This window comes from Schistocerca nitens, chromosome 6, assembly GCF_023898315.1.
Source record: "Schistocerca nitens isolate TAMUIC-IGC-003100 chromosome 6, iqSchNite1.1, whole genome shotgun sequence".
Lineage (NCBI taxonomy): Eukaryota > Metazoa > Arthropoda > Insecta > Orthoptera > Acrididae > Schistocerca > Schistocerca nitens.
The window spans coordinates 568,699,266-568,725,022 of NC_064619.1; the positions used below are offsets into that span (position 1 = coordinate 568,699,266).

The 25,757-nt window shown below is 39.8% G+C and overlaps 2 protein-coding genes across 7 annotated transcripts in view; one reads left to right on the top strand and one right to left on the bottom strand.

The window, feature by feature from the left end:
* The window catches only part of LOC126263219 (F-box/WD repeat-containing protein 5), a 113,477-nt gene extending 98,886 nt beyond the window's left edge, over nt 1-14,591 (bottom strand). Inside the window, exons 1-2 of one of the 2 annotated variants that reach the window (XM_049960289.1) lie at nt 14,423-14,591; nt 14,079-14,341 (exon numbers count right to left, since the gene is read on the bottom strand). In XM_049960289.1, the coding sequence (XP_049816246.1) occupies nt 14,079-14,319 (241 nt within the window). In that variant the 5' untranslated portion in view covers nt 14,320-14,341; nt 14,423-14,591. The remainder of the gene's footprint in view (nt 1-14,078; nt 14,342-14,422) is intronic. The other variant, XM_049960290.1, reaches the window with a different exon arrangement.
* Nucleotides 14,592-14,622: 31 nt separating this feature from the next.
* Nucleotides 14,623-25,757, top strand: part of LOC126263220 (alpha-aspartyl dipeptidase) — a 45,535-nt gene continuing 34,400 nt past the window's right edge. The window contains exons 1-4 of one of the 5 annotated variants that reach the window (XM_049960292.1): nt 14,675-14,700; nt 18,627-18,733; nt 19,310-19,426; nt 21,695-21,786. In XM_049960292.1, the coding sequence (XP_049816249.1) occupies nt 19,323-19,426; nt 21,695-21,786 (196 nt within the window). In that variant the 5' untranslated portion in view covers nt 14,675-14,700; nt 18,627-18,733; nt 19,310-19,322. Of the gene's footprint in view, nt 14,701-14,823; nt 15,014-18,626; nt 18,734-19,303; nt 19,427-19,702; nt 19,964-21,694; nt 21,787-25,757 lie in introns of those variants that run through there. The other 4 variants (XM_049960291.1, XM_049960294.1, XM_049960293.1 and 1 more) reach the window with 4 other exon arrangements.

The following is a 25,757-nucleotide window of genomic DNA, read 5'->3' on the forward strand; positions in this document are numbered from 1 at the left end:
GCATCATGTCAGCCCGACTAACTGCAGATGACGATGGAGTGTAGACGGTACAAACGGAAAAAGTAAAGGCAGAAAGAGTAATACGGACAGCTATTGCTTGGAGTGGGGTGGTCAATGGGAGGGGACGTTAATAGACATCATCCCGAACAAGCAACATGACCCCACCATGAGCTGGAATACCGTCAACAGGGGGGAGGTCAGACCGCGCCGAGATATAGTGGATAAAAGCAATACGGTCAGTTGGGCGCAACTTGGTTTCCTGGAGACCAAGGACGAGCGGACAGTGCAGGCGGAGGAGCAGTTGTAATTCCTCCCGATTAGATCGAATACCTCTTATGTTCCAATGTAACAAAGCCATCGCTAGTCAGAAAAGAGGGGGAACGAAATGGGTGAAGAGCTGGTCACCTCAACAGCCGTGGAGGGCCAGGTGTCGAGGGAACAACGCTACAACCGGCGGGAGGCGGATCCTGTTCCATCGAGGCGTCGCCAGCGGCAGCCACTTTCCCAGGTTGCGTAGGAGGGGCAGCATCATTCGCCGACAAGAGGCCAGCTGAGCGCCTGGCAGCAGAGCGTCCCGGCGAAACTGAGGACGGCCAGGAGCAGCGACTCACGGATGGAGCGTCAAACGAAACACGCCGGGGTGGAGAGGGGGATAAAGATTTCTTCTTGGAGGCCTTCTTGGAAGTCCGATGAGGCACGAGGATGGTGGGCTGGACCTGAAGAAGGTCCTCACGCACGGGGTCCGTGTTGGAACGCCGGACCTCGGAAGCCGGGGTCCGGAACGTTTCCCCGATGGACGCCTGAGAAGAGGATCGCTTCTCAGGCGGCGGAGGGGAGGAGGAGGAAGGGTGGCCCCCGGGGCAGAGGGGGCAGGGGCTGCGAAGGAGGAGGATTTGGAAGGGAGGGATTTGGGAGGCGGAGGCATAGACCCCGGATGGGGTGAGGAGGTGGAGGGGGGACAGGAGAGGGGTGAGGATACTGAGGAAGGAGTGGACACGACTGAGGCAAACAAAGTTGTCAACGTCACGGGATGGAGGCGGTCATACTTCTTCCTGCCCTCAGAATAAGAGAGACAATCCAAAGTTTTTAATTCTTGAATCTTCTTCTCCTTCTGATACGCGGGGCAGTCTAAAGATCTAGGCGAGTGGATGCCAGGACAATTGACGCACCGAGGTGGTGGGGTGTATGTATGTACCTCACGAAGAGGACGTCCGCAATCACCACAAAGGGGCTCAGCCTCACACCGTGATGACATGTGCCCAAAGCGCAAACACCGAAAGCAGCGCATAGGAGGCGGGACGTAAGGTCGCACGTCGCACCGGTAGCACATCACCTATACTTTCTCCGGGAGAACGTCCCCTCGAAGGCGAGGATAAAGGCTCCGGTGTCGACGCGACGGTCTTTGGGGCCGCGCTGAACTCGCCGGACGAAATGCACGCCTCGGTGCTCCAGGTTGGCCCTGAGCTCCTCATCAGATTGCAGCAGGAGGTCCCGATGAAAAATAACCCCCTGTGTCCTATTCAGTGCCAGATGTGGGACAATAGACACTCGGATGTCCCCTAGTCAGTCGCACGCCTGGAGCGCCGCCGACTGTGTGGCGGAGGCGGTCTTTATAAGAACGGACCCCGAACGCATTTTACTGAGAGCCTCGATTTCCCCGAAGATGTCCTCGATGTGCTGGACAAAGAACGTGGGCTTGGAGGTGGCGAACGTCCCCCCCATCGGTCCGAGAACAGACTAAATAGCAGGGGAAGTACTTCGCCCCAAGCCGGCGGGCCTGTCCTTCCTCCCAGGGAGTGGCCAAGGGGGAAAGGGCAGGAGAACCAGAACAAGAGACAGTACCTTTCTTTTTAAAAGACTCGGCCACAGAGCGACCTGATACATGTTGACATTTCATCTGCGAAACGTCCGCCCCGATACCACCCACTCCGACCAGGGGCTCTCCCCACGGGCGCCACCCAGCCTCAGCAAGGGCCACCTGGCAGGATGACCGTTGCCGGGAGTCCCGATGCCCCAAGGAGACGGGCATCTACTCCTTGGCTGACGTGGGGAGGGTGCAGCTCAGGTATCAGCAGTACGATCCCTGTGTTGTCAGGGGGCTACAACCTAGAGGGTACATGACGACCCCACCACAACGGGCTGGCTACCGTGCTGGATTTCGGGTGCCATGGAAGGTCCATCATGATCGTAGGTGCAGATGGGGACGCACTATGGGCATAACTTGTGCAACCCATCAGGCGTTTAGGCCCAATTTGAGGAATAGTGGGTGCGGTTACAACGCCGTGACATTGCTGAGTGCCAAGGTCTTAGTGCACTGAGGACCAGTGATACACCACGTAAGGCGTCCTTCCCCAAAAGGCTCGTACTTCTGTAGAATTTTGAAAAACGGAGGTCAAACCCGAAAGGTGACCTACTACTAGGAGGCCGAAACGGTTGAAACTCCTTTTAGTCGCCTCTTACGACAGGCAGGAATACCTCGGGCCTATTCTTACCCCGGACCCGCAGGGGGAGTCCACACTACTGTTTTCTGCAAGATGGAGTAACACCACATGTCGCTTGCCAGGTGAAAGATCTGCTTCCAGAAACCATTGATAATCACTGCATCACCTCTAGGCTATTTCAAATGTGTGGCCTTCCAGATACCCAAACTAAATCCATGTGATTCTGGTTGTGGGACAGGGATGAATCCAGACTATTCCTGATCTGCAGAATAGCATAAAAAGATACATCGCTCTGATTACATCAGACGTGCTGGGAGCAAATATCGACTATTCTGTGTTGTAGGTGCAGCATGTTTCAGAGTTGAAAGACCACATTGAACATGTGTTGTAACTTGTGACCATATCATAATAAACATGCCAGATTCACCGTTATCATGTTTTTGATTATTTCTCCCCTTTTCTTGCACACACACACACACACACACACACACACACACACACACCATATTCTGACTGCTTACAACCCGGTGATAGAGAATGGATTTTTTTTTTCAGCATACCCCACAAGCACACCAACTAATGAACATCCCTAAGATGTTTCAGAGTCCTGAAATGCATAGAGCCCACACTGTAGTACTCAAAACACCACTAGTTTAATCATAGCCAGATGGTACATAATTTCCTCAATAGTGAAACTCAGTTACCTATAGAGGCTCTCTGAGGAAAGATCTTGGCAAAGAAGATCATGTATTGATTATTGGGGAGAGGATTACTGTTTGCACCTTAACTTAAATTTCATAACTGAAGATGACACCGAACACATTGCTGAAAAAATTCATCTCTCTCTCTCTAAAACATGAAGATTATTTCACTTGTCAACTGATCTGACAAGTCCTACGTGAAGAATTATGTCGACTGTGTAAATGCAGTTTCCAGTCTTGCTCTACAGGATATTACAGTCACATAAGTATGACTGATTCTTAACCTCTCACATGTTTACACCCCATGTGTCAGGGTCTACATCTGAATGTTTCAGTAAGATTGTACCTGTACAACAAATCTCTAGAAGCTTTCAAGCTAGAGTACTGGATAAAAATTTCTCAGCAAACACAATCCGTGAAATTCAGATAATATCCCAAGCTCCTAATGACTATTTTTGTCATCATCATTGAGGGTTATGTCTGACTGTCATGAAACTGGTGAAGCTCTCAGATGACATCTGACTGGCTGGATTACATCATAACAACATGACAACTCCGCATACTGAGGTGGCACCTTCTATGTCCATATTTTATGTTTGCGCATTTTATCCAGTGTTGCTCGCAGTGCCATCACTCACCTCAGACAGTAAACTACGAGAAGTTTTCCTAAGTGCTCTTTTTTCATAAAGTGCATGCTTCCCAGCATTGCTAAGTGTCTCTAATGAAGTTTTTATCACAGAGTCTAATTTCCACTGCTTCTCCATTCACTCACAGAGTCCCAATAGTTTGAAGTGTGGGTCACAGTTCTCGTATGTTTAAACATAAGGTAATATCTATTCAACAGGCTTTGCTTAGTCACCACTTCTCATAGTTAAATGTCTGATGTGAGTGACAGCACCCCAAGTGACACCAAATGGAGTGTGCAAACATGATCTATAACCACAGAGGCCACCATCTTAGTATGTGCGCTTTCCCTAATGTCTTCATGATGCAACTCCACCAATCAGACTGTCCTTTGGGCATAAAATAGGAGCCTCACCAGTTTCATGGCAGTCAGATATAGGCCTTGATGCTGCTGATGGTGGTAATCAGTGGAAGCTTGGGATTTTATCCACATTTGGTGCAACAAGTTTACCAAGAGCTTTTTATCTAAAGATTACATCACAAAAGAATTTGTACCCATAACTAGAACACTATCTGTTGAATCCCTTTAACTGCGCCTTACTTAGGTTAAATATTTGAATAATGCTTCTCATGCAGCCACAGGACGATGTGTTAAGGCTCAAACTGTGTGCAATGCACAACTTCACTCCCGATGTCCATGGCGAGGACCATCTTTGCAACCACGACATCATGCAGCACGGTACAGATTGGCCCAACAACATGCCAAATTGACTGTTCAGGATTGGCTTCATGTTCTCTTCACTGATGAGTGTCGCATATGCCTTCAACTAGACAGTTGTCGGAGACGGGCTTGGTGGCAACCCGGTCAGGCTGAATCCTAAGACATACTGTCCAGCAGGTGCAGCAAGGTCGAGGTTTCCTGCTATTTTTTTGAGGTGGCTGTATGTGGGGCTGACGTACGCTGCTGTTGGTCATGGAAGACGCCATACCAGCTGCACAATATGTGAATGCCATCCTCCGACTGACATTGCAACCATATTGGCAGCATAGTCTCCATGGATGACAATTTGCGCCCCATTATGCACATCTTGTGAATGACTTCCTTCAGGATAATGACATCGCTCGACTAGAGTGGCCAGCTTGTTCTCCAGACACGAACCCTATTGAACATGCCCGACAGACTGAAAAGAGCTGTTTATGGACGATGTGACCCACCAACCACTCTGAGGGATCTACGCCGAATCACTGTTTCAGAGTGGGACAATCTGGACCAACAGTGCCTTGATCAAATTGTGGATAGTATGCCACAACGAATACAGGCATGCATCAATCCAAGAGGACATGCTATTGGGTATTACAGGTACTGGTGTGTACAGCAATCTGAACCACCACCTCTGAAGGTCTTGCTGTATGATGGTAGAACATGCAATGTGAGGTTTTCATGACCAATAAAAAGGGTGGAAATTATGTTTATGTTGATCTCTATTCCAGTTTTCTGCACAAGTTCCGGAACTCTCGAAGCTAAGGTGATGCAAAACTTTTTTTGATGTGTGTACATTTGAACTGCTTCGTCAAACATAAAAAGCCAAATAACCAACTTCAGTTTCACGTACCACTACACAAAAACAAGTGATCATTTCTACAAATGTATTACATGTAACAGATCATCATTTGAAAGACACAGGTACTGAACGGAAATGCCTACATGGGTCCAATATAGTATCACATGAAATTTTGGGATTGCAGCCAGATGATATTCACTTTTTGCCTCATTAATTAAGTTGACAATCAAGCAGCCATCATCAGGTAAATTTTATGACACAATTACTAATGCGCTTAGCTAATTTTTTTTTAAGTTGGGGTGTCGCATGTGCATAGGTCTTGGCTATGTGACTGCCTTATCTTGGAATTGTGCTGCATTTGAGACATGCAGGCATATGCATAACTTTATTATTATATGCATGACCTCTGTCAAATAGCACACCATTTATACCCAAAATGATAAAATTAAGTGCCCCCTACAAGTGGCACTAGATGCACAAATTCATCTTCGAGCAGCAGTTAAAGAAACACTTGGATTCTAACATTTCAGTTAAGTTCTTCACCAAACATTATTCTACACATTCCTTAATAATCAAATTTCACAATAATGATCTTGAGGTCAACAGTTTCACACCAGAACGATCCATGGAATGCACTGTGTGCTCAGCTATGGACGACATACTAGAGTGTGAATCGTGAGTGTAGCTATCATGATGCATGCACCTTTCCTGTATTTTTCGTATGGTATTCTGTAAACTCCAGTTTTCCACAAACACAAATCACCTTTTATCAAGCTAAGAAGAGCACAGGGCTTTATAGGTGACCAAAGGATTATTTAACAGCTCATTATCCTTCATTCTAGTAACTCATCACACTTTCTCTATCAGGCACACATATGCCTAGTTCAGTGATTGACTGTTTTGTCAGTGTTTGGTAGAATATTTTAAACATTATGAATAAATAACACACAACACTGGTATAATGTTGTAGAATATTACCCAAGTGTTGTGTGTGTTTCATTCATAATAAACCTAGTGCACTATCAGTTGAAGAACGCACAAATATTGACCCATAGGTTGGTTGGTTGGTTGGTTGGTTGTTTTGGGGAAGAAGACCAGACAGCGTGGTCATCGGTCTCATCGGATTAGGGAAAGATGGGGAAGGAAGTTGGCCATGCCCTTTCAGAGGAACCATCCCGGCATTTGCCTGGAGTGATTTAGGAAAATCACAGAAAACCTAAATCAGGATGGCCGGACGCGGGATTGAACCGTCGTCCTCCCGAATGCGAGTCCAGTGTCTAACCACTGCGCCACCTCGCTCGGTAGGCCCATAGGTGTGGACTCATAGTAACAGTCATGGTCTCACAATACATCACTTGAAATTTCCTAGCAGATCAAAACTGTGTGCCACACCGAGACTCAAACTCGGGACCTTTGCTTTCGCGGGCAAGTGCTCTACTCACTGAGCTACCCAAGCATGACACATGACCTGCCCCCACAGCTGTAATTCCGCCAATAACTCATCTCCAACCTTCTAAACCTCACAGAAGCTCTCCTGTGAAACTTGCAGAACAACCACTCCTGGGAGAAAGGATACTGTGGAGAGCACGGCTTTGATACAGCCTGGGGGATGTTTCCAGAATGAAATTTTCACTCTGCAGGGAGTGTGCACTGATATGAAATTTCCTGCCACCGCATGGTGATTTGCAGAGTATAGATGTACATGCAGATGTAGATGAAGAGCAGCCACTCTTCTGGCTATGACTGTATTTGAACCAAAGTATGGAAAATCTTACGATGTCTTTGTAGTGCCTTCCCCTCATGTTATTTTTGTAACCAGCCACTGAGTCAAGCTGTATTTCAAACAAAAATGAAGTCTGCAGTAACAATATTGATTCATAAGCGTAGAGGTAACCAAGTAAAGTATGTGATAGTAGCATCCTTTCATAAATGTGGAGGTAAGCATAAGCAAATAACCTAACTATTGATCCATAATATCCTTCCAGACTTCTCAGTTTTTTTGAGAAGTTAGCTCATTACAGAATGTTGTATCATTCTTCTGACATTATCCTTTGAGAACTGCTCAGACTGGCTCCTGGAGGGGCTTCTCTGCAGAGAAAGGAATATACGATCACATGAACATAGTTATAATAAAACTAAACAAAAAAATTTGCCTGTTGACATTTTCTGTGATATTGCATGACATCAGGTAAAATTTTACACAGAAAAAAAATTAACGTGTTAAAAGTATCTCCCCTGTATGGTTGTATGGTCAGTGCCATATCTCAACAACAGAAGTTAAGAAAATATTTTAGCTTCTACCTGCTTAACAATATGAGAGGATGCACTTGGCAAAACATTTGATAAATGTTATGCCAAAGCATGTTAATATAAACTGTCCAGCTAATTAGGATACAGAGTACATTTATAGTACAAATTCGTCACTCTTATTAACTTGTACAGAGGTACATGTAATAATAATATATGCCATGTATTATATTAATTACATGAACAATAGTTTTCATAATGCTTTATGTACACTATTCACAAATCAGATTATGGTAATGTTGTTTACCAAAACCGTTCACTGTAAATAAAGATTTTACAAATGCGAACTTGGCTGAGAAGTTTTCTTTCTTCAAGTTCAACAATAGAAAATGGAGTATGACACTAATAAATAATATTAAAAGAATAAAACTTAATTCAGAGTGGGCAAAAATTAAATATAAAGTCACACACAGTTAGGTACATGGCCTGCTCTTGCTCGTGGTCTACAAAAGTGATTTACCAATGACACTGGGGACTTTTCAAATGCTGTCAGAAGTGTGTCTCAATTGATTGATTTATAGATTTTTATTTAGTCCCATTTGATTACATTATGTGCAGGACTGGTTAGTTGATTTGGAGAGGGGACCAAACAACTAGGTCATCAGTCCCATTGGGTTGGGGAAGGAAGTCTGCCATCCACTTTCAAAGGAACCGTCCCAGAATTTGCCTGAAGCAATTTATGGAAATCACAGAAAACCTAAATCAGGACTGCCGGACACAGGTTTGAACCATCGTCCTCCCATATGAGAGTCCAGTGTGCTACCACTGCAGTACCTCACTTGGTGTAAAATAGGACAGGTCAACATAACTTAATATCTCGAAATATTTAGCCTACATATTACAATATAAAATAACACACTACAGGTTATTTACATTCATCATACTACAATAGTTTCAATAGATTACAGTACACACATACAAGTAATAACAGCATTCCTCATTCTTTACACTTATACTCCTCTACATTGTAAAATTCTTTTTCCATAATCCTTTAGAAGTTTCTGGAATGTTCTTTCACTCATACTGTCCTGTAGACTCTTTGGAAGATACTTTACCAGCTGTACACCTAACAAGGGAACCTCCCCATCACACCCCCCTCAGATTTAGTCATAAGTTGGCACAGTGGATAGGCCTTGAAAAACTGAACACAGATCAATCGAGAAAACAGGAAGAAGTTGTGTGGAACTATGAAAAAAATTAGTAAAATATACAGACTGAGTAGTCCATGGGAACATAGGCAACATCAAGGACAATGGAAGTCGAGAAGCGCCGTGGTCCCGTGGTTAGCGAGAGCAGCTACGGAACGAGAGGTCCTAGATTCAAGTCTTGCCTCGAGTGAAAAGTTTAATTTTTTATTTTCAGTTTATGTGACAAACTCTTATGTTTTCATCACTTTTTGGGAGTGATTATTACATCCACAAGAAAACCTAAATCGGGCAAGGTAGAAGAATCTTTTAACCCATTCGCTAAGTGTACAAGTTAGGTGGGTCGACAACATATTCCTGTCATGTGACGCACATGCTGTCACCAGTGTCGTATAGAATATATGACATGTTTTCCTGTGGAGGAATCAGTTGACCTATGACCTTGTGATCAAATGTTTTCAGTTCCCATTGGAGAAGCACGTCCTTTCGTCTACTAATCGCACGGTTTTGCGGTGCGGTCGCAAAACACAGACACTAAACTTATTACAGTGAACAGAGACGTCAATGAACGAACGGACAGATCAAAACTTTGCGAAAATAAAGAAAGTAAAATTTTCAGTCGAGGGAAGACCTGAACCAAGGATATCTTGTTCCACAGCTACTCACGCTAACCACGGGACCACGACACTCCTGAGCTCACATTCTCCTTGATGTTGCCTATCTTGCGCATGGACTACTCAGTTTGTATATTTTACTAATTTTTTTTCAGTTCCACACAACTTCTTCTTGTTTTCTCGACTGATCTGTGTTCAGTTTTTCAAGGACTATCCACTGTGCCAACTTATAACTAAATCTGAGGGGGGTGTGATGGGGAGGTTCCCTTGTAAGTATTGAGGAACCTTTCCAGAAGCTCTCAGTCTGTCTGTATGGTATACCTCCCAGCTGGCCTTTATTTCTTGTTTTATGTTTATTTATTTTTATTTATTTATTTATTTATTTTTATTTATTTCTTGTTTTATTATTTCTAGTAATGTGTTGCTTTTTGTTAATGAAATTATTGTTTTGTATATGTTCATAGATGGAAAAGTCAATATTTTTAGATCATGGAAAGCAGTTCTGCATGAGTCTGTCAATTTTTTTACTCAAAATGGTCCTAAAGGTCTTTTTTGCAACACGGAAGTTCTTTTTGTGTCATTGCTGCTGGAGTTTCCCCAAACAGTAATTCCATTACTGTAAACATGGTTCAAATAGATCATGGTACACTGTACATAGAATTTTTTGTTAGCACATTGTGGAAGCTGTTACATAATGTTGTCTTTATTGGAGCTCATTGTCAACTGTAATTAGTTTGTTCCATCTACGAATATATCCATGTGATCTTCCTTTTCTGTATTTGTGAACACCATGAACATTATCCTTTTTAGATTTATCATTAAGTCATTCTGTATGAGCCACTGTAATGTATTATTGGTCAACATAAAAGCACTTCTTTCCAGTGCTTCCACATTTTCTTTTACATTCTAATGCCATGTCATTTGCATACAGCATTTTTTTATCCTTCTCACTGACTTTGATATTGTCTACAAACAAGCTGAAAAGAAGTGGGTCAAATGCATATCCTGGATTTACACTGTACTTAATATCCTTGATTTCAGATTCTATTCAGGATTCAGATTCTATTGTCCCATACTGCTTTCTGTTACTGACACAGGATTTTATCCATGAACTGCTTGTCCACATATGCCATGTCTTCAAGTTTTTCAATTAGTTTTGTATTGGTGACTGTGCCAAAAGCCTTAGAAAAATGAAGACACATGGCAGATACAAAGTGTCTTGTGTAATGCAGGGCCAAGATGGTGGTTACTGTAGATTTCCACTTTTGGAAACCATGCCATGCCGGAATCAGAACCCTATGTTTCTCTAGGAATGTGGTCATACTGCCGCACATGAGCATCTCTAGTATTTTTGAGAAACCAGAGATTAAAGATACTGGTCTGTAGTGATTCCAGCCATCTTCATCACTTTTCTTATACATTGGCACTACTTTGCTTATTTTTAATTTTTGTGGAAATACTACTCCTCCAAATGAGCAATTCACTGTATCCAAAGGGTGGTTCAATTATTTCTTCATTCGTATGCTTTATTAGATAATATGATATTTCATCTCCAGCAGATTTCTTGGATTTTAATTTTTAAATTATTTTTATGAGTTCTGTTTATTCCAAAAACATGCAGTAGGATGGTTGCCCAAGTGTTCTAGAATCATTTTACTCCTGATGATTTCTTTCCCACTTCAAATTATTCAAAACATTGATAAAATTGTTGTTGAGTAGATTCGCAATTTTGGTGCCATATGTAACTATAATGTTATCAGCTCTCATTGACAATCAAATTTCTGTTATTCACACTCTTTTGACTACACCTTTCAGCATAGATTATGTTCCATGCTGTTTTATGATTTGAATTTCCTATGAGTATTTATTAAACTGGTTTTTGCTTCTCCGATTGTTAACCTGTACCAGTACTAAGATAAAGGCATCATACTTCTAATTAGTGCTTTGTGCTTACATTGTTTGTCCAATCTTCTTTCCTCAGTGTTATTTTAAAAAGTTAATGTTTCGTAGATTTCTAATCCTGACTGTTCTCTCATCTTGCTTTATTTCTGTTTTTGAACTCCTAGTTTTCTAGATACAAAACATTAACCCATGATGATCAGAGACTGCTGTTTGCAGAACTTTTTCTCCACATTCAGTATTATTGATAATGTTATCAACAAGGTAGCACTCTTTATTAGTCACTCTTGTATGTATGTTTATTATTATTTTCACATTGCACTGTAGTAATGTTTATTTTGATTTCTGTTTTTGTTTTGATTCTTTATCCACATCCATGTTGTAGTCTCCACATACTGTGTTGTCATTCCCTTTAAACTTCAGTAATAATTCTGATAGGCTTTTTTCAGAAATGTTGCAATATTACCACTTTGAGACCTGTATACATAGAAAACTCTTATTTTTTCAATATTATGTTAGTAACTTCAAACCATTTTTCAATGTATGCTGGAAAGTTTATACATTTACAGTATTCAGTATTTTGTAGAGTACCAATTTTTTCTCGTACATAGCAACACTTCCATCTTTACATTTTGATCTACAGAAGTAATACATCAGATCACAGAATCTTATTATTAGACTGCAAACTTCAGCTTCGTTTAGCCCATGCTCACTAAGGCATAATATATCTACTTGTGTTTCACTCTGGAGCACAACTAATTTTTTATGGCCTAGGTACTGAAGGTTTTGGTACAGAAATGTAATATTTTCCTTTTAATGATGCCTGAGTTGCTGAAAATCTCTTGTGGTTGGAGGCCCACATGTGACCACAGTGTGTTCATTGTTATTTATCTTGTCCCTCTTCGTTTTCATTGGCTGTGGGATAAAAAACATTTTGCTAAGTAGTGGGGAACTGCTCATACACTCTGTGAAGCCCATGTTGGTTTCCTTTCTATTTGTGCAATTTTTGTCATTGCTGGTTATTGCTTTTTTGTACTTTGATGTCTTTCACATTCTTTTTGTGGTGTTGTGTATGATGCTTCATTTGTTACATTTAATGCTCCTATAGCTGGTTCTTCTGCTACACACTGTGATCTTCCTACTTTTATTTAAAAATGTGATGATTCAAATACTACAATTAATGCTGCATGCGCAGCTTCTTTCGTTGGTGCATTGTGGTCTCCCTTGTTTTTGGCATGTTATGGTCCAGTAATCACACTGTCCTGGTTTTCTGAATTTGAAGGGGTTTTTCTTTTTCTGCCATTGTAGTTGACCACCAGGGTCATATTCCCGCAATCCCAAGAATATAAAAATGACTTACAGCCACCAGAAGTAGTGATCAATGGGGATACACTGGATAAAATGCCAATTATGGAGTTTTCAAGCAAACTGATATGCGATAAACACAGGTGTCACCAGCAAATGGTTAAGTTCAAAACAAAAAAGCTCAGCTCTGGTTACTTTGCTCTTAGAAATCTTTTGCACTTTATTGATCTGCATATGGGCCGGCTAGCATAATTTGCATGCTTTAACTCACTACTGTCCTATGGCACAATCACCTGTAGCACTGCAGATAAGGTCGAGGAAATACTTAATCTACAGGAGCATGTATTAACAATTTTACATAAACAAACATCTTGCTTTTCCAAGGTTCTTGGGATACTTATACCTATATGCCTATACACTTACTTCATAAGGGTATTTATGGTTGATAATAAAACTGAATTTAAGGTGGGCTGTGAAACACACAACCATAACAGTAGAAATAAATATGATTTTCTTATAGACTATTCATCTCCATCTACAATTCACAAAGAAATATATTATGGTATGAAAGTCTGTAATAGGTTGCCATCAAACTGTAGGAAAGGAATTTGAAAGCCTCAAATACTGCAAATGAAAACAGTGCCTTGCACATTGATACTCCTTAGTTCATCAGAATATTTAGACTTATGGATGAAATTTCTACATAATACTGATGATCATATTATCCAGGCTTTAATTTTCCCAGTACATGCATAGCTGATGTGTGTTCTGTGTAAAGTTACATAGATACATAATTTGCATTCAAAGAACTGTATAATTTAAGAGGAACAGCAGTAGGTTCTTTATAAAGTACTTCTTTTTCTGCAACAACATAGAATAAAGTATCTAGAAGTAGGAGATCTAATTCCCAAGATTATCTGTGTGAATAGATTAGCTCTAATAAACTGGTTGTTTCTTTGCAGTGGCTGCTCCACTTGTGTAACAATGTGCAAATGAATGGGTTATTGAAGGATACACAACTCAAAATGGATTGCATTCAAAGATCCAATCTGCTCAGGGATAGGGTCTGCACATAAATAATTGTGTTAGGCTCTGTGAGAAGTTTTCATTCCACATTTGAAAGTTTGTGTTATCAGTTATTAGTTAAATTACATTTAAGGCTAATGACAATTCAAATATATCTGGATGGAAACAGAAATAAGATGCTAATCCTTCTATCTCGTAATTACTGATTAGCGATCACAATACTTTCTGTGCAAACTCTATTATCAACAAAAAGTAACACAAAAAAATGGGCTTTCAGAACTACTAGTAATAGTGATAATAGTAATAGCAGTAGTAGTGAAAAGAATAATTTAAAAAGAAAGAATATGGGAATATATAGTGTTATTTGTTGGGGGGGGGGGGTTATTTAAATGAAAAGAAGCACCTTTGTACACTGTTTGCCTGTTAGAAAATCAAATAATAAATTCGCACATACCTGGCGCTATCCCAACCGAACGATCGATTTTAAAGGTAGAGTAAAGCAAATTTTTCCACAAAAGTTCATCGTAGGATACACTCAACCACCTCTTGCATGTCAAGCCTACATTAAGCAATTCTCTTGCTGTAAGGTATTGAAAGATATGAAGCAGAATTGTATCTGGAATGTAATTCCACTTTTCATCATCACTTTCTTGGCTTTCATTCGCGTCAATTGTTTCATCAGTTGTGTCTGACATCTCTACTTTTCAACTAAAAAGGCTGTAATATAATTTTGATTACTCTCACTTAAAAGAGCGCACGACATTCAGCATTGCGAAAATTAATTGCTAGACGGCATACAGTATTCAGTATTAACGTAGCCGCTTGAAGATTCTCACTTTTCCTCGACAGGCGATACTACACTACCTGTCTCTACGCTGTCAGATACTCATTACTAATTTGTTTTGCGATTTCGCTAACGTTAACAGCTGTCTCGTTGTTCCGCAGCTGATCGCTTCCAAACAAACTGTTGCATTATGGGAGAGCGAGAGTTCGGATTAGATAATATTTAATGTCTCGTGTCACCTGTAGGGGGCGTGTATTTACTTAACTCAAAATTTTCACATGTGGTAAATTAGGTAAGTTTCGTAATCTCTCTGTTCATAGGTAACAGTGATATAGTTATCTGTTTTAAATGCAACAATTATATTTAATAATAAGTCTACATTGACTCCACACACAACGTGAAAACAAAACTTACGGTACCGAATACATAATAAGATAGGGACAGCTAATATTTTCTTTCAATGTTCTCTGTCCATCCGATAATGTATCGGACCTTGTTCGCGGGGATGAATCATTATCATTTGTTAGAGGTATTAACACAGGAGTAGGAAACTGACGAACTGTAACACGCAGTCGTTTTTGTTTCCTGAAACTATAGGAATTGTGGTAAGTCCGCAGCGATTTCCTAGAAGAATGTCATACCAGAACTGTTCCATGCAAATATTATTAAATGTATCATATTGTATGAATGCTATGTTATACTTGACTGTGACACAGCTTCAATGCAGTAATGTGATCTGTGTAATAAAGGGATAAAAACGATTTTTGTTTTGACAGTGTTTGGTGACAGTAGACAAAGATCTTTCATACGCACTTAAGAATGTATAATTGATGGCTTTTGCTTTTCATTTATAATTAAGGGTCAACAGAAACGTCCGATCTTACTCGTCGGCTTTGACCCGTGACGTAAGCGTGTTGTGGTGTGTGACGTCATTACGGCGCGGAGTTTGGTTTGCGATTGTGGCGTGTTTGTAGATGTCTTGTTTTTATTTGTGGTGCTCTTTGGTGGTGTGTTCATGGTTGGGTTGACGTTTGGGTGGGTTGGGTTTTTATTTTAGTTCAGTATTTTTTCGTTGGTGTGTGTGTGTGTGTTTTTGTATGTGTGTGTGTGTGTGTGTGTGTGTGTGTGTGTGTGTGTGTGTGGTGGCCAATCTAGTTTGTGGAGCTGGAACTTTTTTGAGGTAAGTTCCGTTTTTTTTTTGGTTATTTATGTATGTTTTGTGTATTGGGTATAGGTTGGAAACATCCGATCTCACGCGTCGGCTTTGACCCGTGACGTAAGGGACCTACACATTGATCTGTAGCGTAGCCCTGAATACGAGGTTAGGTTGGGAGTTTTTTTTTGGAATGCGGCCGCGGCAGCGGCCGCCTATGATTCGAAAATATTGATTTGACACTAATGAACATGTATACGTAATATGAAGCAATTTGATGAACATATTGATCTGTAGCGTAGCCCACTTGAGGTTAGGTTGGGAGTTTTTTTTTTTTGGAATGCGGCCGCGGCAGCGGCCGCCTATGATTCGAAAATATTGATTTGACACTAATGAACATGTACACGTAATATGAAGCAATTTCATGAACATATTGATCTGTAGCGTAGCCCACTTGAGGTTAGGTTGGGAGTTTTTTTTTGGAATGCGGCCGCGGCAGCGGCCGCCTATGATTCGAAAATATTGATTTGACACTAATGAAGCCTGTGGGGGGATGGGGGGGCACTGCAGACTCCCCCCACCGCATAACGACACATGATGATCAAATTTTGAAAAAAAATGAAAAATTTTTTCCGTACCTGCTAAACTGCATAACTGCCGATGTATGTAGGTGTAAGGGAAGCTTTCGTTTCTTAGTTTTCTATTGGGGGATGTGATCGGTAGGTTCTGTTGAGCTATATAGGTTAAGGGAAGTGTCCGATTATGGATAGGAATGTGTTTTTTGGTATTTGGTCAGTTTTGTGATGTTGATTTATTTCGTTGTTTTGCGTGGTTTTGAATGGCGGTCGGTGGCTACATTTCTGTATATTTAGTTTCTCCCCACCCAAAAACCCCTAATTTCCCACGCTTGTCCCGTTACAGTCATTAGGCTTTTTGTGAAACTTGTGTATTTCAGTGTTTACAATACGTATGCGATGTTTTTATATCCGCCATATTGGAATTGTTTATAGTCGTTTCCGCGGTATTTGTGACGTCATGGGTCAAAGCCGACGGGTAAGATCGGACGCTTCTGTATTTCCATAATTAATATGTATACTAGTAAATTTTTATTTTAAGCCTTTTAGCGAAATTTTAAATGAAAAATATTTCATTTTTACTTTTTCCACAGCCTTGAGAACCACTTTGGACTGAACTTTAGAATATCATTTATTTCATAAATGTGTTGTATGTATTTTTATTTCACTGATGTGTTTCATTCACTGATGTGTTTCATGGCCTCAAGGGTCTTTGCACAATGGGTCTACAGAACAAACATCGTTTCTGAGTTTGGTAATACACTCAAAACTAATAGAGATTCGACCCAATATTATGAAAAGGATAGTTGCTATGCACCATATAATGCAGATGCTTAGTCGCAGATAGGCACACCAAAAAGACTGAAAATAGACCACACACACATACTCTCTCTCTCTCTCTCTCTCTCTCTCTCTCTCTCTCTCTCTCTCATGCAAACACAACTCACACCTCACACACACATGACCACAGTCTCTGGTAGCTGAAGCCAGTCTGCCCTCCTTTTCATAATATTGTTACATTCAATCCTGGATTTTCCATTGTTTGACATTGTTTGATTTTGGACTTTCGACCCAGTTTATTTGACAGTTTGAGATATGCTACAGAGTGCTCATGAAGCAGTGCATGCTATCTTTAAGTAAGCAATCCAGCCAAAGTCCAGTTGATGCAGTGTCAAGAGCCCAACCAGTTACTAACACAGTCCAAAGTGTAATCACTGATGGACTGTTTTGATGGCATCCTTTAGAACCAAGGCCACTGGACAAAATTTGAAGAAGCATGTGCTAGTCATCCCCTTAAGAGTGGTGTGAACTTCAAAATTAGTTGCCTTCCCTAACCCAAGTGAGAAGAGTGTCTTTATACTGGTACAAGGTCCTTCAGATTCCATGGCATGTATTGTTTCATGAACTACAAACCCAAAAGTACCCATTTCGGGGTCAGCCACCACAAGGAAATTTGTTGGATGTGTGACTGAGTTGTGAGTGAGTAAAACTGGAACTTTTCCTAGTAAAGGGGTGTAATGGAGCCCATAGTCCCAAAGGTTTGTTTATACTGCTTGTAAGGCAGCGACCCTAAACTTAAGCAAGTGGCTTGATTGGGCAAGGACCCAGAAGCACCATTGTCAAGGAGTAACTTCACTTAGCATTTGCCTATGAAAGCATCAAGTACTGGAAAATCTAGGATGGAATGTAGCAATATTACATTTTTGTTATGGCTATCTGCGACCCAGCATCTCCACTATATGATGAGTAGCAACTTCCCTTATCATTATATTGTTACAGAGCATCAAGTACAATGGCTGGGCTGCATTCTAAGGAGTCTGCACTTCTGTAGGCTTTTCACTCAATTCACGAACTTCCACCGGTTGGGATGCATTTGCAGCAGAGCTGCTAAAATGTGACTTTCAAATGACCCTTTTTGTCACACTTTTTACACGCCTCACTCTGATGGTGGCATGTGCTGTGTGAAGGAAGCAATGTTTACAGCCATGCAGTGGCACTGCTGCTGACTTTACTTGTCGCAGCTGTTGCAAGTATGGTCCAAGGAGGAGATGAGACCCCCACTGGAAATTGCATAAAGTCCTGCCTGACTGGCACCAGAGAGCTGACTGCAGTGACATCATCTTTCATTGTAAATAAACTTTGTACTGTGCAGGCAGTTACACAAGTTTGAGCTATTCATTTTATTTCCATCAGAGAAGGATCAGATATCCTCAGTGCAGCTGGTGGTAAGATGCACTATAACATCCCCAATTAGATTGTCAGAATAGGTTTGCGTACATAGTCAAAATAATTGTAATTCCTGGTTAATCCATGTAGGTCAGTGGGCTACTCTGCATAAGACTTTTTTTTTTTTTTTTTGGGGGGGGGGCATCTTTCACTGGCAATTTCTATTATGGCTGCAATAACATGTTTCGCCATCAATAAATGTCCTTATAGTAAAGAAAATATTATAGGCAACTAACGTGTCATTGGGTTCATTGGTGGCTCTAGGTTTTGTATTTGGCGATGCAGTTCGGGATTTCCTGACAAGAATATGGCTTTTTGTCTTCCTATGCTGGAAACTGGCCAGCCGTAAAATGTTACTGCAATTGTTGGTGGTAAGTGTCCCACTCTTCACTTTGTTTGTTAAAGTTTGGAAAAAATACAAACATATGTGGCACAGAAGTAGTACCTGTTGTATTCTCTAATCTTCTACTGCCTTTAATGTTGCTGCCATTAGCTCTTGATAAAACCAAGCATTTGTGGTAGTTATTGTTGTAGTTGCACTATGGTTGAAGATGCACATTCTCACCTAATCGCAAAATGTGCAAAGTCTGTGGTTTCCCAAAATTGTTTAAAGCAAATACTGGGATGGTTTTATATAAAGGATGTGACCAATTTCATACCCTATCCTTCTCCAAATCTGAGCTAGTGCTCAGTCTCTGCTGACTTTGTCATCAATGGGACATTAAATCCTAACTTTCTTCCTGCAGTGACCTGATTGTTGTAAGGTTCATTTACTTTAAGAAAGAAACAACAGATTACAATCATAAGTAGAAATCAGTGTCCTCTGTGTCAGTAATTTCAAGATGTTGCTAGTTAATGTTCTGTATGAAGTAAGAATTCTGAGGGAATTTGCCTTATTTATTTATTTATTTATTTACTTACTTTATTTCTTTTTTTCTGTTTTGCAGAATTGTTGATGAAATGGCTGCTTGTACAAAAAACTTACTGCTTTTGTCAACATCAACTGTTCATGGAACAGAATACCTGCAGTATGCTTCTGAACATATAAAGACATTCTTATCGAAGTATGTACATGTTAGAAGTTACGCATTTTAAATCAAAAGTGCTGTTCTTTTAATACATTTCTTGTGCATGATAAATATTCATTAAAATTAGAGCAATAATGAACACAGTTCGTTTGAATAACATTGTTGTAATGGACTTCATACTGTTTGAGAGTGGTAGGCATTTCTCATACTCTGACCATGAATTGACTTATCCAGCCAATTTATGACATGTAAATGGAATCACCATGAAACTCGGTATTTTTTATTTATGTGAAAATCATTATTACTTTCCAGAATAGAAAATCAGGTCCAAAATTGAGGTCAAAGGCCCAACTTAATGCAAAATGTGATAAGCTGAATATATAGCAGGATTCAAATAAAACAATGGCAGGAGAAAAAGAAACAAATAATAAAATACATTAAAGAGGCAAATAATGATACAAAAACATATACTGAAACAGTGACATAATTCTTTACCAGTTAAAAAAAATGTGTTTGTAGAAGATCACTTTGAGGTGAAGGGGACAGCAACTATAGAATGGCAATGGTGATTAGGTATGTTTATCTCATCAAATGTGTAGATATTTAGGTTTGAATATTTTGTTGAGCAGGTAGACATTGAGAGTGTGAGCCACATTCTTTATCACTTAACAAAAATATTGTGTGAATATGACTATCTACTTGTAGCTTGTAAAGTCTGTAATTGTTAATATTACTTTATTCATATCATTAATCGAAATTTGCTAGCTACAATGGTTTAGTAATGCATCAGAATGGAAAAAAAGTATTCATTAAATGTAAGATTTACTGGGCCAAATAAATGCAAGTACAAATCTGTATGGGCTCCCTTGCACATAAACAACACTTCTATTCAAGACACTGAGAACTACAGCACAGCTTCTGTTAAGATCCCAAGCCAGTTTCATTCTGAAACTATGACAGATCTAAGTGTATAGTTTGCTAATTGACTTACTGTTCAAGAACTTTCTCAAAATCAACTGAGCTATAATTACAGCCCACAAGCTACAGAACTTCAAGAACCATGTCCATGCTAAACCTATACAAAATCCACCAAAAGTGCAAAATATACTAAAATAAAATATGTAGGTAGCGTAACTTAATTTTCATTTGTTCAGCTTTCTCTAATGTGTGCACATATGTATATGTGTTATCTGATTATTGCCAGTGCCAATTTAAAGTGTACCATTTCTTAGGGGGGGTGCAAGGTGAGGACTTTTTTTAGAACTATTGTGAGCAATCACTCAAATAAAATGCACACTTTTCTAATGTTGCACTGTACTATATGAGGTGCTGCTCGCCCATTTTTCAGACTTCAAAGCCATTCTGGGAATTAATGATCACATGAATGTTTTACTGACTTTCATGATTTCTTCCCTTCAACATATGTCAACTAATCCTTCAGTGCCAAGAGTCAGTCAAGTAGAGCAAGTAGAGATTAAAAATTGTTACCACTATTAGTAAACTAAACTCATAATTCACAATTATGTTGGATTTTGGGGGGGGGGGGGGGGGGCAATGCTGCTAGAGTACTGAAGGTTGGAAAAGCTCTAGAGAAGGTGCCTTAGTTAAGGGCACGTCTCTAAGAAATTCTAACACTATGCCTTCAGAAAGTGAAAGAAATCAAAACCACATAGAGAATATGAACTAGCAAAGGAACAAACACACCTGTCTTGCACACACCCCATAGTTGTTAGACACTGGAGCCAGAATACTTTCTCAAATTCTTAGGATATAGACAGTTGAAGCTTACGATGTTGCAGTAGGAAGAGAAGAATAAACAGTTGCAAATGTAGATACTATCATTGAATGATTTAGTACTAATGCTGGCCATCTTGGTGTAGCAGATAGACCACAGGTCTCCAGCCCTGGAGATCCAGGGTTCAATCCCGGATTGGGGCAGGGCTTTTTCATTGTTCCAGCCTCAGGCCCACTCAGCCTGATGCCAAATGATTACAGTACCTGGGATCTTTCCTTTGGGGTGGGGTAGGGGGGCGGCAGCTGTGCGATGATGAGTCCATCACCCTTCCCCTCCTACTGACTTTGTGAAGAGAGGCTGTTCTCTACCTACAATCAGGCCAGTAGCTCAGTTGCGGGCTGTGTGCCCCTGAATTTACCAGTACAATGTACAATAATAGTAATAATGGTAAACAAAAATGTAAAGATTTTGTGCTGCCTGTCAGAAGAGGAATTCACTGAAAAGATCATGAACTGAAACTATCCTAAACACATTTTGGTTTCCTTAAAAGCTTAATTCAATATTTTCAGGTGGAATGTGTCAAACATACTATTCATTCCCTATGCATTAAAAGATTACGATGCCTACACTAACAAAGCAAGGAAAGCATTAGAAACTTTTGGTGAGTATTATTTACTTTATTTGGTTAGTAAATTCTCTTACCATAGTAGTATTATTTACAAAAAAAAAAAAAAAAAGTGTGTGTACCAGTGACAGTTTTCCAGCAGTTAATATGATATTATCATTAGAAATATTACTGAAAATTATTTCTTTGGCATCATGTATTACTTCCTAGCAAGAATTTCTAAATGATCCGTTATAAGATTTTCATTGTCTGGTACCATTCTTATCTCTACATGGTAGCGTGAAAACCACTTTGCAGAGCATTGCAGAGGGTACACATCACTGTACTATATATTAGGATTTCTTCCCATTCCATCCGCAAATGGAACACATGAATAAAGCTATTTAAATACCTCTCTGCACACATTAATCAGTCTAATCCTATCTGCGTGGGAACAATAAATAGGCAGCTGCAATATGTTTCTGGATCATATACTTAATACCAGATCTTGAAACTGCTGCCATTATAGGGCTGAGGAGCTTGTTTTAATGATGATACAGGGCAACATTATACTCCGTAGATACAAGTCTCTCATGTCATTCATGTAAAACACTTGTTGCTAAGCGTGTTTTGCTGAAAATTCTTTTGTGAAAAGATATAAATGATGAAATGATGAGCAAAATAAAGAACATGTCAGTATTGCTCCATACTTTTTAAAACTAATATCTGCAACACAGAAACAAAGGCCCTTTATATTCCAATATACCATAAAGTAAACCACGACTTTTTTTTAAAAAAAAAGTTGTCTCAGAAATCTGAGATGTTAACTGTAAAAAATAATCAATTTTTGACAATTAACATAATTCACTAGATAAAAAATCTACTCACCAACCAGCGACTGGAGAACATACATATAAAAAAGGTTTTGGGTGTGCATGTTTTTGGAGCCAGTGGCTCCTTCTCCCAGCATAAGGTTTGAAGGGATAGGAAGACAGGTGAAGGAAAATAACTGGAGAAATTTAGGAAAAGGGGTAGGGTTCAGAAAAATCACCCAGAACCCCTGGTCAGGGGAGACTTACGAGTTGGGATGAGAAGGCCATCACCCAGAACACGGGTCAGGGGAGACTTCTTCCCTGACCCGTGTTCTGGGTGACTGGGTGACTTTTCCAAACGCTACCCCTTTTCCTAAACCTCTCTGGTCCTGTTCCTTCACCTCTCTTCCTAGGACTTCAACCCTCCTGCTGGGAGGAGCCACTGGCCCTGAAAGCTTGACTAAGTAAAACCTTTTTTTTTATACGTGTTCTACTGCTGCTGCTGGGTGAGTAGTTTTTTTATCTGTACTGAGAAGTTAACTGTGTCATTCAAGAGCACTTGGCATAAAGAACCATAAATTCCTTCCCTAATGTATGACAATATTATGAAAAGAACGTGTTTCTACTCATCATATTGAGGAGATTTTGAGTTGCAGACAGGCACACTAAAAAGACTGCTAAATGTCTGAGCATTTGGCCAAAAAGCCTTCTTCTAAAGTAGGCAACATACGTTCACGCAAGAACTGACACCCACATGACCACTGTCTCTGGCCACAGAAGCCAGACACTTTGCCCAGAGAGTGGTCTTGTGTGTGTGTGTGTGTGTGTGTGTGTGTGTGTGTGTGTGTGTACATCGTGAATAGCACTCTGTCCATTTCATAAAATCATCATTATTCCATCCTATCCTGGATTTTCTATTGCTTGATTTTTCCCTAATGTGTGCAATAATATAAACATTATTTGCAGTGTTTTTACCTGTGTCACATATTTAACAGAGTAATCTACCTCAAATGAATTGACCCAAGTCACTTTTTCTAAAATATCTATCTTGTAACTGGTTTGATGTGGCCCACCACAAATTCCTCTTCAGTCCCAACCTGTCCATCTCAAAGTAGCACTCACATCCATCATTATCAGTTATTTGCGGGATATACTCCAATCTCTGTTTTCCATTACGGTTTTTATCATTTGCAGCTCCCTCAAATATCACAGAAGTTATTCTTTAAAGTCTTAACACGTGACCTGTAATTCAGTCCGCCCTTCTTGTCAATGTTTTTGACATGCTCCTCTCTCGCCGATAACTGCAGAGAACCGCTTCATTTATTATCAGTCCACCCCATTTTCAACATTTCAAATGCACGTTTACTGTTGTTGTACAATCTGTGATTAAGTTCCATACAATACAATGCTGCAAACATACATGCCTGTGTTTGATGCAAGTAGGGTCTCTTTGGTTGTGTTAATCAACTTTTCATGTCCATACATCAGCCATAATGTGTTGTTTTCCTTCCATGATAGCAGAATTCCTTTAGTTGTTCTACTTCATGTTGATGTTGTAATGCTAAGTGTGTCGCTAATCTCATTTCTCTACTACCCATTACTTTCATCTTTCTTTGGTTTATTCTCAATCTGTAGTGTGTGATGATTACTAATGATAGAAATGTCACCAGCAAATATTTTCAGTGATATTGTGTCACCCTGAATTTTAATACCACTCTTCAGTCTTTCTTTTTATTTCCATCATTGCTTCTTCGATGTGTAAGCTGAACAGTAGGGGTGAAAGATCAAATATCTCTCTTATACTGTTTCTAATATGGGCATTTGTTCTTGGTCTTCCATTTTTATCTTTACAACTTTCCGTATAGCTTACACCTATTCTCGTGAGAATTTCAAACATCTTGCACAATTTTATACTGTCATACGGTTTTTCTAGGTCAACGAACCCTATGAAGGTGGCTTGCTTCCTTTATCAGAACTGTCTCTATGGTGCCTTTATGTTTCCTAAAACAAAACTAGTAGTGATCTAACAGAATTTCAGTTTTCTTTTTCATTCTTCTATTTATTGTTTTTGTCAATAACTTGGACGCATGAACTGTTAAGCTAATTGTGTGATAGTTATTGTATTTATCTGCCCTTGCTATTTTTGAGACTGTGTGGATGATATTTTTCCAGAAGTCTGACAGTGTTCCCACAGTAAATGATCTTGTAAAACAATTTGAATGTCATTCAGTTGCCACTTCCTGTAGTAATTTTACAAATCATTTTTATTTGTTTCTTCCACCTTATTTGATCAGAAGTTGTCTAAAGCTTTGTCAGTATCTGACTAATACTGCGTCACTTACATTTTTCAGATCAACCCCCATTTCTTCTTCTATTTTGTAATCAGAGAGTTTCTCCCACTTGTAGAAGCCTTCAGTGTACTCTTTCCACCTGTCTGCTTTCTTCTTAGCAGTGGAATGATTGTTACACTCTTAACAGTGATATCTTTGCTTTTAATTTCACCAAAGATTGTTTTGACTTTTTTATGTATTGTATCAGTCCTTCAGACAACTTTTTTTTTTTTTTTCAGATTATTTCTCCTGCATCATTTTGCCATAGCTTCCCTACATTACTTCCTTATTTCATCCCTAAGTGACTTATATTACTGTGTTCCTTTGTTTTGCTGAACATTATATGCCCTTCTTTTGTCAGTCAACTGAAGTGTATCTTCTGTTACCCAAGATAGCTTTTCATTTGCCTTCTGTGTACCTGTACTTGTCTTTCCAACTTCTGTGATAGCCCATTTTAGAGATTCCGATTCCACTTCATTGAGAATAATATATTGTGGCGTTCATTATTGCTGTGTCTGTAGCCTTAGAAAACTTCAAACACACCTCTTCATTACTCAGTATTTCAGTTTCCCACTTTTTTCCTGGTTGATTCTTCTGGATGATTCTCTTAAACTTCAGTCTACACTTCATTATTACTAAATTATGACTAGTCCTGGCTGCACCTTACAATCCAATATCTGATTTGAAATCTCTATCTGACCGTGATGTAACACAGCTTGGTATCTTCTAGTGTCTCCAGGCCTTTTCCAAGTATACATCCTCCTTTTCTCATTTTTGAGAAATTCCTTTGCTATCAATAACTGAAACTGACAGCAGAACCCTTCTTTCTATTCTCTCTTTTTTAGCTCTGAGCTCATATTCTCCCCCGTAATTCTGTCCTCTCTTC